Genomic DNA, 16,629 nt, shown 5'->3' with positions numbered 1-16,629 from the left:
AAACCAGCTTGGACATGCTGAGAAAAGTGTTCGAGAAACCCAGAAATCAGATCCCTTCACTGGCCTCAGATCATCCGGGAGCAGCATATTGTACCAAACACGCACACCTGTAAGGCATACATACAGTGGAGGCAGGAAGCCTGGAGCGTGTCGTGTGTTAAAGTTGAGCCCAGCGCAAGCACACATGATGTTCTGTTTCATCCCTGTGCAAACACACAGCCGGGCGCACACGCTGGATGTGACTGGAACTATTGATATGGAGCTCTCGCTAGAGGGAAAAACATTCCTTCAGCTCACAGCCCCCCCCCCCCCCCCTCCCTTCCATACACAAACACATATACACAACATGCATACACACACACACACACACACACACACACACACACACACACACCGCCCAAGCTCCCCACCACCACCATCACGCCAAGCTAAAACAAACAGAGTGTAGAGGGTGGCCTTCAAAACAAAGTGAGAAGAAATATGGTCCATGTTTCGGGGGATGACTTTTCAACCCCTCCCATTATTGCTCCGTCTCAAAACATTCATTCAGGCAGAGGGACGTCTTCAGACTTGGGCCCGAGATTTGTTTAGCGGGGAGCTTTTTGGTCTTGGCTGATGTCCTCCTGACTTCATCATGCCTTCTCCATGACAGCAGGGACACATCCTGGGCTGTGGACAGGGAGCGAGTCCGCAGACGGTGGAGACACGTGAGGTTTGAACGATCTCAAAAAGGCTGTCGTCACTGCATCTCCTGCACTTACTATTCTCCACAAGGTCACTCCTGGTTGATTTGGGGGAGGGGGCTAGCATTAGCATTACTCCGGCAACTGAGCACGCACTACTGAAAACAGGTTTTTAGACATTTGTGCTAATTTATTAAAAATCTAAATGTAAAATATCATATGTACACAAGTGTGCACACCCTAAAGTGAGCTGAGGTGCATTTTGTTTCCACTGCTTGTGATGTTTCTACAACTTAATTGGAGCAAACTCCAAGCCATGGGGTCAAAGGAATTATCTGCAGACCTCAGAAACAGGATTGGTATAGATCTGGAGAAGGGTACAGAAACATCTCTGCATCTTTACAGGTCCCAAAGAGCACAGTGGTCACCATCATTCGTAAATGGAAGAACTTTGGAACCACCAAGAATCTTCCTAGACCTTCCCCGCCCGGCCAAACTGAGCAATCGGGGAAGACGGGCCTTGGCCAGGGAGGTGAGCAGGAACACTAGGGTCACTCTGACAGAGCTCCAGTGTATCCTTGTGGAGATGGGAGAACCTTTCAGAAGATCAACCATCCGGGCAGCACTCCACCAATCAAGCCTTATTGGTACAGTGGCCAGACAGTAGCCCCTCTTCAGTAAAAGGCACATCACAGCCAGTTTGGAGTTTGCCAAAAGGCACCTAGAGGACTCTCAAACCATGAGAATCAAGATTACATTTTACATTTTTACATTTAGTCATTTAGCAGACGCTTTTGTCCAAAGCGACGTACAATGGAGTGAACAGTCAAGCTAAGAGCAATAAAGAACATGGTGTAACAATAAATACTACTTTACATAAGAATTAGAAAAATGACCTAGAAAGGAAAAAGAAGTGCAGGAATGTAACTGCTGAAGTGCAAGTTAAGCGCTAGTCAAGGTGCCAGTTAGGAAGGGAGGTGCTCTCTGAAGAGTTGGGTCTTCAAAAGCTTCTTGAAGGTAGAGAGGGACGCCCCTGCTCTGGTAGTACTAGGCAGTTCGTTCCACCAACGTGGAACTACAAATGAGAATAGTTTGGATTGCCGTGCTTGCAGATTCTCTGGTCTGATGAAACCAAAATTGAACTTTTTGGCCTTGAATACCAAACCAGACACTGCTCATCACCTGGCTAATACCATCCCTACAGTAAAGCATGGTGCTGGCAGCATCATGATGTGGGGATGTTTTTCAGCAGTGGGAACGGGGGGTGACTGGTCCTGATAGAGGGAAAGATGAATGCAGCTAAGAACACAGAGATCCTTGAAGAAAACCTGCTCCAGAGCGCTCTGGACCTCAGACTGGGGGCGAAGGTTTACCTCCAAACATGACAACGACCCGAAGCACACAGCCAACAGAACAAAGGAGTGGCTTCGGAGAAGTGGCCAAGCTAGAGCCCTGACCTGAATCCAATTGAACATCTGTGGAAAGAGCTGAAAAGGGCTGGGTACCGAACTCCCCATCCAACCTGACGGAGCTTGCAATGATATGCCAAGAGGAGTTGCACCAAAGGTGGAGCAACCAAGTATTAGGCTAAGGGTGTGTACAGATATGTAACCCCTAAATAATATTTTTTAAATACCTGTTTTCACTTTGTCATTGTTGGCTTTCCGGCTTGACTGTATGTACAGACACACACTCACGCACACATGTTCAGACACACACACACAAACACAAAAAGTGTCCAGGAGGATGAGGTGGCCTCCCAGTCTAGGCTGTTGCTCATGTGGGTGGCGGTGGTGAGGCAGGCCTGAAGTTGCCTGAGTCAGGGTGCAGTCCTTAGCCCTGCCACATTACTCTACTCATCAATCATCAGCATCAACCCTTCTCACACACACACAGCATGGTTCCCATTGATTTTATGCGTCACCAGGCATGATTCAAAAGAGTCCTGAGCCACAGGGTTCCCAACGATTTGCATTGACACCATTTCAAAGCTTTTCCTGGACCCAAAATGGGGAATGTTCCTCAGACCACACCCAGGAGAAGCGGGCCTGTGCCGTTTGTGGTTCTGCTTACAGGGATGCCCACAGTCATTTAGCTCCTGTAGTGTACATTCCTTCACACGATCAACCCACTTCTTGTGGTGTGTGTATCTGTGTGATCTGGGGGGGGGGGGGGGGGTGGGTTGCCCAGGTACCAGGTGTGGCAGGACTGTTCTATGGTTCCATTTGACTGCTCAGGGCCTTAAAGTCTCTCCTCCCTAATGCCACCTCCACCCCTCTGCGTCACACAGGCCCCTTGCTCTGACTCACTCTCCATTGTCTCCTACCTTCATTCCCTCCCTTTCTCCCTCATCCCATCTCAGCTGCTGCTCTCCCTCTCCCTCTCCCTTTCTCTCTCCCTCTACGTCAGCAGGGAGATCTTTGATCTGCACCTTACAGTACATTTCAAAACTCACACACAGCCTTAGGCCCAGAGAGGCGAGAGTCATGTGGAAGCCTGTGTGTGTGTGTGTGCGTGAGAGAGAGCGTGTGTGTGGTCTGTTCATGTGAATGAGTGGGAAAATTACTAAGTGGGTTTTAGAAGAGAAAAAAATGTGTAGTGCAATATAACACTAATCAAAATATATGAGCGCAAGAGCTATATATATATATATATATATACGTATATATATGTGTGTGTGTGTGTGTGTGTGCGCGTGTGCCTGTGTATGTGTGTGTGTGTGTGTGTGTGTGTGTGTGTGTGTGTGTGTGTGTGTGTGTGTGTGTGTGAGAGAGAGAGAGCGAGAGAGCCTAAGAGCACATCAGCACATAATGTACCTGTCTGGGTGCTGAGGGGGCAGAAGGCACATTCCTGTCATTGTTACTGGACACTCGTGCTTGCCAAGGTCAAACAGCTAAAAAAAAAAAAAAAAGACGCCAAAATGTTCCTCCCTGTGACTTTCTTGGGCTGGCACTTCTGTAGCTCTTTCCAGAGGTCAGTCCCCGCAGCACCCCCACCCCCACCCCAACAGGAGCGCGCTCAGTGCATACTCAGGTTTCCACTGACACAGAGTCCACTCCCCGAGAGTAGAGTGCGAAGAGCGAAGAGCGCTCTGCCTGTGGAAAGAGGAAGTGTTGCCGTTGCCCTGGCTTTAAAAATCTGTTAAATGCCCAATGGTATCTCCACTGGAAGACACGTCCTCTGTCAGTGGAGATACCATTGGGCATTTAACATTAAAGCATTACTGACAGGCACGGTGAAAACACACAACACACACACACAATGACACCAGTTCATCGCCACATTACATTAAACTCAAGGCTGCGGTCAGGAGGGGTTCAGTAATTTTTTCACCGCCCTGTCAGATTTGCCTAGCGGAAACAGTTGGGTGGGAGACATTTATGGAAAGCCGACATAGGCAAATTATGAAGTACTCATATCAGTACTCGGTATCAGCAAGAAAGAAAATGTAAGTACTCATACTCTGTCTGAAAACAGTGGTATTGGTGCATCCCTAATTTCAAGTTTACACACCAACATCTGCACAGTGCCCAAGAGAATAGGAAATCAACCCAGTCGTTAAGAGACACGTTGCTCAGTGACAAAGCCCAACCCTGATTTGGCTGGCAGGAGTCCTACATGCTCTCCTGTGGTAAGTATCCGGCATGAGCCTGCATTTACCCCCGGCCACCTCAGGCAGTGACAGTGACCCTTTCAAGACGTCACCAGCACGCGCTCACAGACTTCATGGAAAGTTACCAATGCTGTTGGTCTGGGGAGGCTTTTAATTAAAAAAAACCCAAAAAAAAACAGTGTACACTAATACGAGAACGTCCCAACATAATCTCCTTCTCTCCTGCCTGGGGGCATAGACTGTAATGGGATTGAATTACCATGTATGTGTCCATGCTTGTAGTTTAAATGGTTTGGAGTCACTAATGTGGTGAGCCTAAATGATTTTCAACGAAATTAGTCATTGTGTGTGATGAATTAATGAGCTTATTACTCTGATTAGATTCACATTGTTACTCTAGTGATGCCCCTCTGTCACACACACACACACACACACACACACACACACACACACACACACACACACACACACACACCGACATGCACAAATCCATATGAAGTATGCTTTTGCTGTTTGGGAGTGATATAAGAGGTGCGTGGGATCTTCTAGCTTCCTTTAATTTAGCCATTATTCACCCCACTCCTCTTTCTGTTGGAGTTTATGACAGCATACATGATCTCATACTTGGGTCACATGTGCTGTCTTGCCTGAGGCGTGTGGTTTTGTGTGTGTGTGTGTGTGTGTGTGTGTGTGTGTGTGGGTGAGTGTATGTGTATGTATTTTGGGGGGTGGGTAAGTGTGCAGTTCATTTAATGGTTTTGATTCTTACAGACACAGGGCAGCTGCTATGAGCACAATGTGTGTGAGTGTGTGTGTGTGTGTGTGTGTGTGTGTGTGACTGAGATACAGAGCTAGAGTGCTCTGGTAGTGTGTGTACCTTGTCAAGCCACATGAGTTGCATATACCAGATAAACACACGTTCCAACACGCATGTTGCATGTTACATCAACGGAGCGTAGCAGTGATCTCCTGATCGTTCTCAAGGAGCTGCAGCGGAGATGATGGATGTTGAGCTGAACACACCGTGATACAGCTTCCAGCAGACACCATGTGTGCTCTTAAATAAAGCCCTATCTGCTTAATCAACAAGCCAACTATCCTCCTGTGCTTCTCTGTGTCCCTAACACACACACACATACTGATATATCAAGTGTTTCCATCTCTTAAACACATACACAGAGAGAGAGAGAGAGAGAGAGAGAGAGAGAGATCGAGAGAGAGGTAGAGTGAGGAGGGGGTGAACACAGATAGAGAGACCACAGACCACATGTGAGCCTATATACAGACACGTGTCCTTAGTTAATCTTTCTAACACGCAAACAGTTATATCGCCCATTTATCATCACACACTCCCAGTTTCCTACTCTCTGCCTACCACACACTTCATCACATGGTCTTAGTTTCTATGGACACAGCGGACTTGGGAGACAAGGTAGTCATGGCGACGCAGCTCCTAATGAGATTTCCTAGAGGCTGTGGGGGTAACAAGAGCGTTCCATCAGGCCCCTGACAACCACCGGAGGCCGGCGTGCCGCTGTGCAGGGCTGCACTCCACTCCACTCCCCACCACCGCCTACTGGTGTGAACATGCAGCAATAACAGGGTCAATACACCGCCGGTTTCTCTCTCAGTCTTTATCAGTCTTTCTCTATCTAATTTTTTCAGTTTTGCTTCATATCTGTGTGCTTGCTTTTCAAATGAATCTTGTGGTTTTGAGCTGTGCTGTTCCTGTTTTTATTTCCAGGCCAACATTTTCACCTCTCATCAGGTTTTCATTCACTCTCTCACACACACACACACACACACACACACACACACACACACACACACACACACACACACACACACACACACACACACACACACACACACACACAAATACAAATACTCACTCTTTAGTGATGATGCCTCGAGGTCCAGTGGGCGTGGCCTGGTGAGGATCCAGGCCGTGTGTGTCTAAGATGTTTCTTGCTGCAGGACTTAATCTCAGGCTGAGGAAACACACACACAAAAGGAGGTCAGGGCTGAGCCGTCTCTAAACGAGCTGCCCTTAAGGCCAACAGCTCAATAGCGCCAACAGACTAGCCTCTGGGCCGCCTCAGGCCACCAGTACTGGACCCCAACCCAGCAGCACAGACGAGAGCTACACCTACAAGTCAATTCTGACAAGCAACAACAGAATAAAAAAAATGCTGTGCAGTATCACAATTTATTCATTATTATTATTATTATTATTATTATTGGGGTTCTTGATCTTCAATGCTAGTAACATGTATTTCGTGCCTGGAGAACATATTGTGTAACTTACATGTACAGTACATCATTTTATTTCAAAGCATCTACTAAATAAAAAGTGTAGATGATCAAATGCAAGTTCATGGGTTAGTCTCAATGCTAGTGGAGCACGTGAGAGAGGGTCTGTGTGTGTGTTCAAGGTTCAGGGCGAAATGAAGCCTACTGTCGTGTCGCTGTTGGAGACTCAAAGGGAAAAACCCAGAGAGGCGTGTTACACGCAAACTCAGCACCTGCTGTGTTTCCCGTCAACCACACGGACGCTTTGAAGCTGCCAGGGAGTGCCAGAGCTGCTGTTATGCATGAGAGTGTGTATGTATGTGTGTGTGTGTGTGTGTGTGTGTGTGTGTGTGTGTGTGTGTGTGTGTGTGTGTGTGTCTGACAGTGTTGATGGGGGCTCAGCACCCTGTAGCCTATCTGACTCAGCAGGAAGAGCTGTGGAGGTAAAGGTGGCGGCTTGGTACGGTAGAGTACTCACGGTCCCGTTGTGGCAAGGCGAGGGGGTGGAGGTGGCGGTGGTGGTGGAGCTGCGGCTGCAGGCGGGGCGGGGGCGGGGGCTGGGGCGGAGGGTGGAGGGGGAGCGGCGGCCTCTGGGGGTGGCATCTCCACCTGCTTCCAGTCCTGTCCTTCCTCCACCATCAGACCGATGAGCGTTCCCAGACGCACACTGCGACTGCCCTCTTCAATCTACACAGAGAGAGAGAGAGAGAGAGCGAGGAAGGGGGGGCGGGAGAGAGAGAGGGAAAGAGAGGGAGAAGAGAGTGTACATCAGTATGTGGCAGCAGCACTTTCCAATAGACATTAAAGCAAGTTAGTGTTGCAGGCACCGTCCTCAGTGAATGAGACTGAATGAGAGAGAGGAGGATGGGGGAGGGGGGGGGGGGGGGGGGGGAGGGGGGGTGTAGATGATGACAGATGGGAACGAATGAAAGTGAGGACCCAGTGCTAGAGCCGTACATCTTACTTCAGTAGATGGCCCTCACACCAACTCACCTGGCCACCCTCAATAGAACAGACAAATGTGGAGGGAGAGGAAGAGCGACAGAAACAGAGAGAGGCAGAGAGAGGAGAGAAAGCGAAGCGAGACAGAGAGACAGAGAGAGGGGAGAAAGCAAAGCGAGACAGACACAGAGAGAGAGAGAGAGAGAGAGAGACAGAGAGAGAGAGAGAGAGAGAGAGAGAGAGAGAGGGGAGAAAGCGAAGCGAGACAGAGAGAGAGAGAGACAGAGAGAGAGAGAGAGAGAGAGAGAGAGAGAGAGAGAGAGAGAGAGACAGAGAGAGGGGAGAAAGCGAAGCGAGACAGAGAGAGAGAGAGTTTGTGGTGGAAATGAAGTGGCTATGACAGGTCATTTCTTTAGGTTAGGGCACTTCCCCCTCTGCCTCTCCTCTCTCTCCTCTCTACTTCAGACAGACAGACTAGACAGGTGCTGTGTGCCACTGCTATGCCACAGTACACAGAGGCACTGGGCATTTCCACTCCGTAACACTGACGGAACGGCCTCATGAAGGCATGTTTAAATGGGCATGGCTGGTTACCGAGGTGCTCTTGCTCCCGTCAGGTTCAAGAGAAAACCAAAAAAGTCATTTCCCACCTTTTAGCAAATGCGTTCAGAAGATCCACATGTCACACACACACACACACACACACACACAACAAAGCAACAATAAATCACATAAAGTACATATGACCATACAGAATGAACACCTGCACAAATATACACACACACACACACCCTAAGATACATAGAAAGCCATAACAGCACAATGTAGACACAAGCTGACCTCCATGTAGCCACAGGTAAATATATCACACACACGCAGGCACGCACGCACGCACAGAGACACACATGCAGACATGCACACAGACACAGACACACAAAGGTGAGGAGGGGTATTTGCTTGGATGAGGTTTCAACACTTGCATTATTTATTAAATGCTTGGACTCTAAAATAAAACGCAGCGCAATGAAAGCTGACTGTGGATCAGTGTGCATGTCTGCTCCGAGAGACATGGGAGGCTACACTGATGCCAGTAGGAGTGGGAGCCTCTGAACAGGAGGAAACAGTCAGAGACTCTGTTTTCCATTAAAAACACTCCCTCCATTCGTCTCCTCCTGCCACAAGCTGAGAAGGCCTCGATGGTGCTGAGACACAGACACACACAAACACACACACAGATGCACACACAGACACACACACCTGTTTAGGCTCCCCAGAGGCAAAAAACAATCCCACCTCGGCACGTGCACACACACACACACACACACACCAGGAAATGCATTTGTACGTACACACACACACACACATACACAGTCATGACAACATACACAGTGAGAAGGAGGTGGGCGGGGCTACTTGTTACTAGGCAGGACAGCGAGGCTTCAAGGGATTATGGCTTTCTAGTGAGGAGCAGGAGCAAGGACTGGAACATCAGCCTCTACATGGTGTGTGTGTTTGTGTGTGTGTGTGTGTGTGTGAGCGAGAAAGAGTGAGTGAGTGAGTGAGTGAGTGAGAATGTGATTGACAGAGAAAAAGAGCAAAAGAGAGAGAGAGACAGACAGAGAGGGAGAGAAAGGGATCCATAATAGGCTTGAGGAGATGGTAGGAGATGGTAGGTATCCGTGATGAGTGCAGGGAGCATTCAGAGGGAGCGGAGAGGAAACAGCCCTTTCTACACAAACACAACCGCCCCACAGTATGAGCTGTGTGTACAGACGCCAGCTGATCCGCAGATCCCAATTACCCTCACGTTCTCTCCCACTCTCTCTCTGTCACACACACACACACACACACGCTACTGTTCTCTCATGCACCATCTGCATTGCAAAAATACACATTTTTACACATGCGTAGCGGTCTGCTCCTTCTGTTTCGCGGTCTGTTGACTTCACTCTCTCCCTCCGCTTGGAGCTGCGGCTGGTCGACTCTCGCTGGGCTGTAGAGTTATTCCCGACCCCCGGAGAGAATCCACCGGATCTGCTGACACACTCACGACATGGAGGCATAGCAGTTTCTCCCCAGCCCTCTCTTTTGCTTCGCCTGCGTGCTACGCTACGCTACGCTACGCTACAGTAACAGCCACATACGAAGACAGACACACACACAACACATTTGTCTGTGTGGCTGTTTATGAAAACCCCTGCGGGGAGGGATTTGCCGTGCTCTTCTCTGAGACCAGCAGCGCGTCGTCTGAGTGGAGTGTGCCACTTTCAGCCCGATGTTGAATAGTAATCAGTGCCTCACTGCTCCAGTCCAGTCACAGCGGTGTTCACAGACAAGTGCCCGTGCACACACACACACACACACACAGAGCGCGGCGTGGTTCAGAAGCTCTGTGCGCTGCTGGTCTCAGAGAAGAGCACGGCAAATCCCTCCCCGCAGGGGTTTTCATAAACACCAATTAGAGGCGTATTTATAGTGATTTAATAATGCAGCCCAGGAGCTCAGCCAGCCACTGGCAGCTTGTCATTCACAGCCCTCAATAACGGCCGCCTCTCTACACACACACACACACACACACACATACATCGCACCGGGCGGTCCTCACACCAAGTCCCCGCTGTGGCTCTGGAGCTCAACACTGCCACCTAATGGCCGCACCAGAGCACTGCAGCAGCTTCCTTCTACTGACTCGTGCAACCTGCCGAGTGCAAAACATGTATGGAGGAGCCAACAAGAAATTACTGGTTGTTATAGGTAGAGTTTGAAATAAGTACTGTTAACAGATGCTGGTCATCGATGACCAAAGTGCAGTATACGTGCAGTGTAAGTGCACTATGAGTGTGGCTGACAAGCAGTGATATAGGATGTGTGTCTTGACTATCTGTTTTTTTTGTTTAATTACTCACATAACATACACATGGCCACTAGAACTTAAGGCGAATGATCCTGACACAGTGGCAGACAGTAAGAAGACACAACACAGATGTGGCTGTATTTGTGCGTGTGTGGTGTGTGTGCGTGTGTGTGTGTGTGTGTGTGTGTCTGTGTGTGTGTGTGTGTGGTGTGTTGGTTTGGAAGAGGGGCTCTCTACTGTGCAGTGCTGAAAGTGATTTGGGGTGTTGGGGAGAGGCATTGCTATGGATGCAGTAGATTACCATATTACTCCGCATATGCTCATATACGTACACCCTTCCCCCTCCATAAAGGCTCCACACACACACCCCATCCCAGACCCCCCACCCCCCCTGAGCTTAGCCTGTTGCTGGGTATGCGAGCGGATCAGGACCCCTGACATCTCCCTGCTGCTCGCCTTCAGAGAGGTTCCTCCAATTGATCACAGCTTACCAGAGGACATGCTAGAGCTACTAGAGATCGAACCAAACGCACTCTCACGTGTTGCTAGGCAGATCACAGTCCAATTAGGACTTTATGCGAGGCACTGGAAGTGGTGTGGTGTGTGTGTGTGTAAAAAGCACAACTAACTATTTACCAGGCCTCTGATCTCAGCCAGTACTGTACTTGACTTATTCCCTCTGGATTGAGCCCCTCAGGCCACCGTGGGCGTAGTTTTAATTAACACGTGTAAATAAATGATGAAAAGACAGGCGAACTGCAGTCATAAGGTTAAACAGCTGAGGTGTGTTATTAAGCTAGTACTGCGGTGGATCTGCTTGTTTCTCCCACTCAAAACATACACACAGACATGAGGAGGGATTTAGTTCCGGAAAATCTGTGGCATCACCTGCAGTGGCTTGTAGAAAGCATACATCTTCTCTTACTCCTGAAAATGCGTTTTCATTATTCCCTTGGCCACATTGATGACCTCACTCGCACACACAAGCACGCTAGTTCACTGCATGCTCTGAGACACTCACAGAAACATACACTCACACACACACACAAACAAATCTTCATATACCACCAAATCTACATAGGAAGGTACTGTACATTCATAATGTATTTGTCAATTGGTGAATTAATCCACACTGACACTATCTGTATGCCTGTCCCTGTAAAACTGAAGTCACATGTGTGTGTGGTGTGTGTGTATGTGGTGTGTGTGTGTGTGTGTGTGTGTTGTGTGTGTTGTGTGTGTTGTGTGTGTTGTGTGTGTGTGTGGTGTAGTGTGTGTGTGTGTGTGTGTGTGGTGTAGTGTGTGTGTGTGATCTGGACTAAGGAAAAACTGAATGAACCATAGCCTATTACATGGCTGACATCGTTAGCGTACTTCTTCCCCAACAGACGTTATGCACCCAGGTCAACCCAAAATCATGCGTGTCCAACCACAGAAATGTACTTTACCCACACAAGCTACGCTAGTCTCCAATGTCATTACTCCAGTCTAGTAAACAACAGTTAGGTCCCTTCTAACGATTAATTAATTTTGATTGGCCAAGAGGCATTCCATGAGTGGGGGTATCCTGGCACAACCTCAGTCAGACTCTTCACCGCTAGTAAACACTTAATATACTTCAATTGGATGACGCCAACGGTCAATTCATTCAAATCCAGAGAGCAGAATGGCAGGCAGCGATTTTATAACGTTACATTTTATAGTTAGAGTGAGGGAAATGTAATAATTAAAAACAGGTGAGCGTAGAAATGAATGCGCAAAAATAGCCTTTTTGACTCAACTTGGCTGCAGAGTTGATCGTCAACGCTTGATGCTGAAAGCTCTATTAAACAATTTTTGGGGCGGAGAATGAAGACAAAATCAAAATAAACGAAAAAAAAACAGAATGTGGCGTCTTCAAACTCAATTAGTTGGCAATAGAACTGTTGCATGAGAGCAATATGGCCTCCTGTTCATGGGGTTGTTAAAGGATATCCCCACGGCTGTGATTCCCTGCGGCACTCTGCCTCCGGTCTCGTGCCTAAATCCAAATCATAGCCGTGGGAATATCCTTTACCAACCCCACTTACACACACACACACACACACACACACACACACACACACACACACACACACACACACACACACACACACACACACACACACACACACACACACACACACACACACACACACACACACACACACACACACACACACACACACACACACACACACACCTCAATCCAACATAGAGAAAAACACTCTCACAAATACCCACACAAACAAATACACACACAAACACACACACAGAGCACCTCCATCCAGTTTCTGTCTCAATTAACATGTCCTAGTTTTTCATGCATGACTGTGGGCATGTCTTTGTGATGCTCAGCTTCAGAATGATTTCATGGCACTTTGCCAGAGCAGTGCATTTCCATTCACTTCAATACAACACACACACACACACACACACACACACACAGACAAAAAGACAGACACACACCTATACTTTTTTGTGTGTGTGTTCCAAGACATTAATGTAATCAAACCCCCATTCACGCATTCCACCAGTCATTCTTGAGAAATAGCCTCACATTCATCTTTGCATTCACCAGCCCCCATTTCAACCTCACTGGCTGTACTGTGTGTGTGTGTGTGTGTGTGTGTGTGTGTGTGTGTGTGTGTGTGTGTGTGTGTGTGTGTGTGTGTGTGTGTGTGTGTGTGTGTCAGAGAGTATGTTTATGAAAATGTCCAGAGGGGATGTATATAAGTGTGTCTGTCTATGCGTGTGTGTGACCAAGTGTGTGTGTGTGTGTGTGTGTGTGTGTCTGGGGGATGGGCAGCTGCCCCAGCTCTTGCTTTGCTTTCTAAAGACCAGAGGTCTTCCTCACTACAGGACTCTACACCACCAGTAGAGATGTTAACATATGAAGTAATCTCTCTCTTACACTCTTACACTCTCTCACACACACACACACACACACACACACACACACACACACACACACACACACACACACACACACACACACACACACACACACACACACACACACACACACACACACACACACACACACACACACACACAGCAGTAATGAGGGAGGCCAGCATCTTATTATAGACCCAAGGTGTGACAGACACACACAAAGACATACACACACCCATAAACAGATACAAATGTCATATCTCACAAACCCCCACCGCCACACCCATAACACTGATTTATGCGAACACATTTGCACACATGTGACAGGAACACACTAATGACGCTGAGTGCAAGGAGGTGTGTGTGTGTGTGTGTGTGTGTGTGTGTGTGTCATTCCTCTCCTACATCTCACACCCCATCCCCCAACTCCCACTTCGTTGCCATGGAAACTCTCTCTGGCAGAAGCCAGTTGATTGGCAGAGGTAGAGTCGCCATGGCGATGCCCACTGGTCCTGCACCATTCCGCCCTGCTCTGTGTGTTTGCGTGTAAGTGACAGTACACAAACACTTCAAAATAACACATTCTCATACACAAAAACATGCACTGGTATGCTAATGGTTTCTTGTATGCTAATGATAAACGCACACACACACACACACACACACACACACACACAGACACACACACACAAACAAACACACTTCCCTCAGGCACAGAGAATGAATGAATTCAGCATGCTTGACTGGTTGGAGTCAGAGGGCCCCTTCATCAGAAAAAGGGGCAGCAACAGTGTGTGTGTGTGTGTGTGCGTGCGTGCGTGCGTGCGTGCGTGCGTGCGTGCGTGTGCGTGTGCGTGTGTGTACAGCTACCGATCTAGAATCATAACTACAGTCACTGGGCCAACAATGAAGGTCAGCTGGACCACCCCTATTAGGCCTAGCACCAGAACACGGACAAACTCTTACCGGTTTGCACTGAGCACCAGTGGTTCCTAAGGACACAGTGACAGTCTGAGACGCTTTAGTGCAGAACCACATCTCGGAGGAACCCCGACAGTGAGCATGTCTCAGACTGATCCTTAAGTCCTGGAACCCCCCCACCCCCCCGAACATCAGGAGAAAACATGACACTGCCTGGACGAATCCGCTATAGCCAATGCAGATATTATAAACTGTCATAATCTCCATTTCTTTGATGTGTGATGTGAAATCCCTGTTGTGGCTCCTCATTGATTCCCTCAGCAAGTGAGAGAGAAAGACACAGAGAGAGAGAGAGAGAGAGAGAGAGAGAGAGAGAGAGAGAGAGAGAGAGCGAGAGAGAGAGAACGGATGTATGAGAGGATGAAAGAAAGGGATGGGCTCTGGGCTCAGCGGAAACGCTCTGGCATCAGAGCTGAGAAACCAGTACAGGAGGGCCTTTCACCTCCACGGACTTAACAAGCCAATTAGAAAGAGGCGAGGATGAGAAGAGGATGAGGAGCAGAGGAGAGCAGGTGGGGGGTTGCGTCCGTCTAAAGCAGGGGCCTCATTACAGAATAACATCTTGTTTGTCCTATCTGAACTTCAGTTTCAAAGATAGGGATCCACTTATTAGAGAAGCAATTCCTAAACTCATGGCTGTCCTATCCCATCTCAGTCCTCCTATCTCATCTTAACAAATCCTAACTAGAACTGGAAATCAGATTCTTCCTTCGGTATCTTTGCTTACAATGTACCAGTAGGCTGCTCAAGAGGGACAAGCCGTAACATCAACGGCTCACGCTGCTATTATGGACAAAAAAAATGGAGTTGAAGGCATCAATTGTGTCACTGGGGCCGTGATGGGAAAGGCCTAGACGGATGGTAGGTTAACATGGTAATTAACTTAAGCTAATCAGCTACAACAATGCGAAGTAAAGCAAGCTAGGTGTAACATAACAAAAATTGCCATATAAAATACAGAATAAACTCGTCGTGGTATTTCTTGGACGGGGGCGCCAAGGGATTTTTTGGGGGTAAGAGGGTGTTCACCTAAAATGCTAGCTTAGCTCCCTCTCTTTCTCTAGCTCCCTTTTCCCCTCCCTCCCTCCCTCCCTCATCCACCCATCCTGCTCTCTCTCTCCTCCTCTCCCTCCCTCTAACTTTGTTTCTCACACTCTCACACTCTCTCTCTCTCTCTCTCTCTCTCTCTCTCTCTCTGTCTCTGTCTCTGTCTCTGTCTCTGTCTCTGTCTCTGTCTCTGTCTCTGTCTCTGTCTCTGTCTCTGTCTCTGTCTCTGTCTCTGTCTCTGTCTCTGTCTCTGTCTCTGTCTCTGTCTCTGTCTCTGTCTCTGTCTCTGTCTGTTCTTCACTCTATTGCGCTCTCTCTCTCTCTCTCTCTCTCTCTCTCTCTCTCTCTCTCTCTCTCTCTCTCTCTCTCTCTCTCTCTCTCTCTCTCTCTCTCTCTCTCTCTCTCTCTCTCTCTCTCTCTCTCTCTCTCTCTCTCTCTCTCTCTCTCTCTCTCTCTCTCTCTCTCTCTCTCTCTCTCTCTCTCTCTCTCTCTCTCTCTCTCTCAGACAGCTACTCAATGCAGACATGAGGAAATCGATCGCTGCTGCTTGGGCCTATATTCCCTCGCCTGTATCTCACGCTCCTCTCTCTACTTCCTCAAACAACGTGTGGGCCTGTCTTCTAAAGGAACCCCTGCAGCCGTGATTAGAGCGTGTTCTGCAACAGATCTTCCCAAGTTCTGGCCCAAATAAAGGTTATGTACACTGCAGTATCAGCTGCATTCTGGAAATGGTCGGCTTTCAGAGGTGCCAGAGAGTTCTAAAGAGTTCTGATCTGATCTGGTTCTGCAACAAATTCTGGCCCAGATCAAGGATGAGATCTGATCAGGTGAAATCCGACAATAAGCCTTCACTGGAGGTTCTGCAGAGTGCTGCAAGGCACTGGTGAATGTGGTCAAGTTTTTCAAAGCTTTGGAATAGTTCTGAAGGTTCTTTGAGGGTTCAGAACTGATACAGAGAAGATAGAAATTGTTCTGAAATGCTTAGAGGCTGGGAAGTAATCCTTACCAGAATTTTCGCCAGAACCCCGTCATCATTAGAGTCCAAGGTGACCACAGCTTTGTCTGTCTCAATCTCACACAAGGCATCACCTGCTGCCACTGTCTCACCTGTACACACACACACACACACACACACACAAATACAAAACACACAACGTTAGCAAAAATAGACAAATAAAACATATCTGCATGACAACAGACATAGGAACTATGTGAAAAGCGGCATATCAAGTACGCTCAAATAAATATAAATGATAACAGAACAGAAGCCACCAGCTGATAGGGATAGGTCAGGATTTTCAAAT

The 16,629-nt window shown here is 48.1% G+C and overlaps 1 protein-coding gene across 1 annotated transcript in view; it reads right to left on the bottom strand.

Annotated features, from left to right (window-relative positions):
- Positions 1–16,629, bottom strand: part of pdhx (pyruvate dehydrogenase complex component X) — a 39,371-nt gene that overhangs the window by 13,332 nt on the left and 9,410 nt on the right. The window contains exons 3-5 of the mRNA XM_031565163.2: positions 16,332–16,432; positions 7,067–7,275; positions 6,189–6,287 (exon numbers count right to left, since the gene is read on the bottom strand). Of these exons, the coding sequence (XP_031421023.1) occupies positions 6,189–6,287; positions 7,067–7,275; positions 16,332–16,432 (409 nt within the window). The remainder of the gene's footprint in view (positions 1–6,188; positions 6,288–7,066; positions 7,276–16,331; positions 16,433–16,629) is intronic.

This window comes from Clupea harengus, chromosome 3 (assembly GCF_900700415.2).
Source record: "Clupea harengus chromosome 3, Ch_v2.0.2, whole genome shotgun sequence".
Taxonomy (NCBI): Eukaryota; Metazoa; Chordata; class Actinopteri; order Clupeiformes; family Clupeidae; genus Clupea; species Clupea harengus.
Note: the sequence above shows the minus strand (reverse complement) of the source record. Positions and strands in the feature narration are given on the sequence as shown.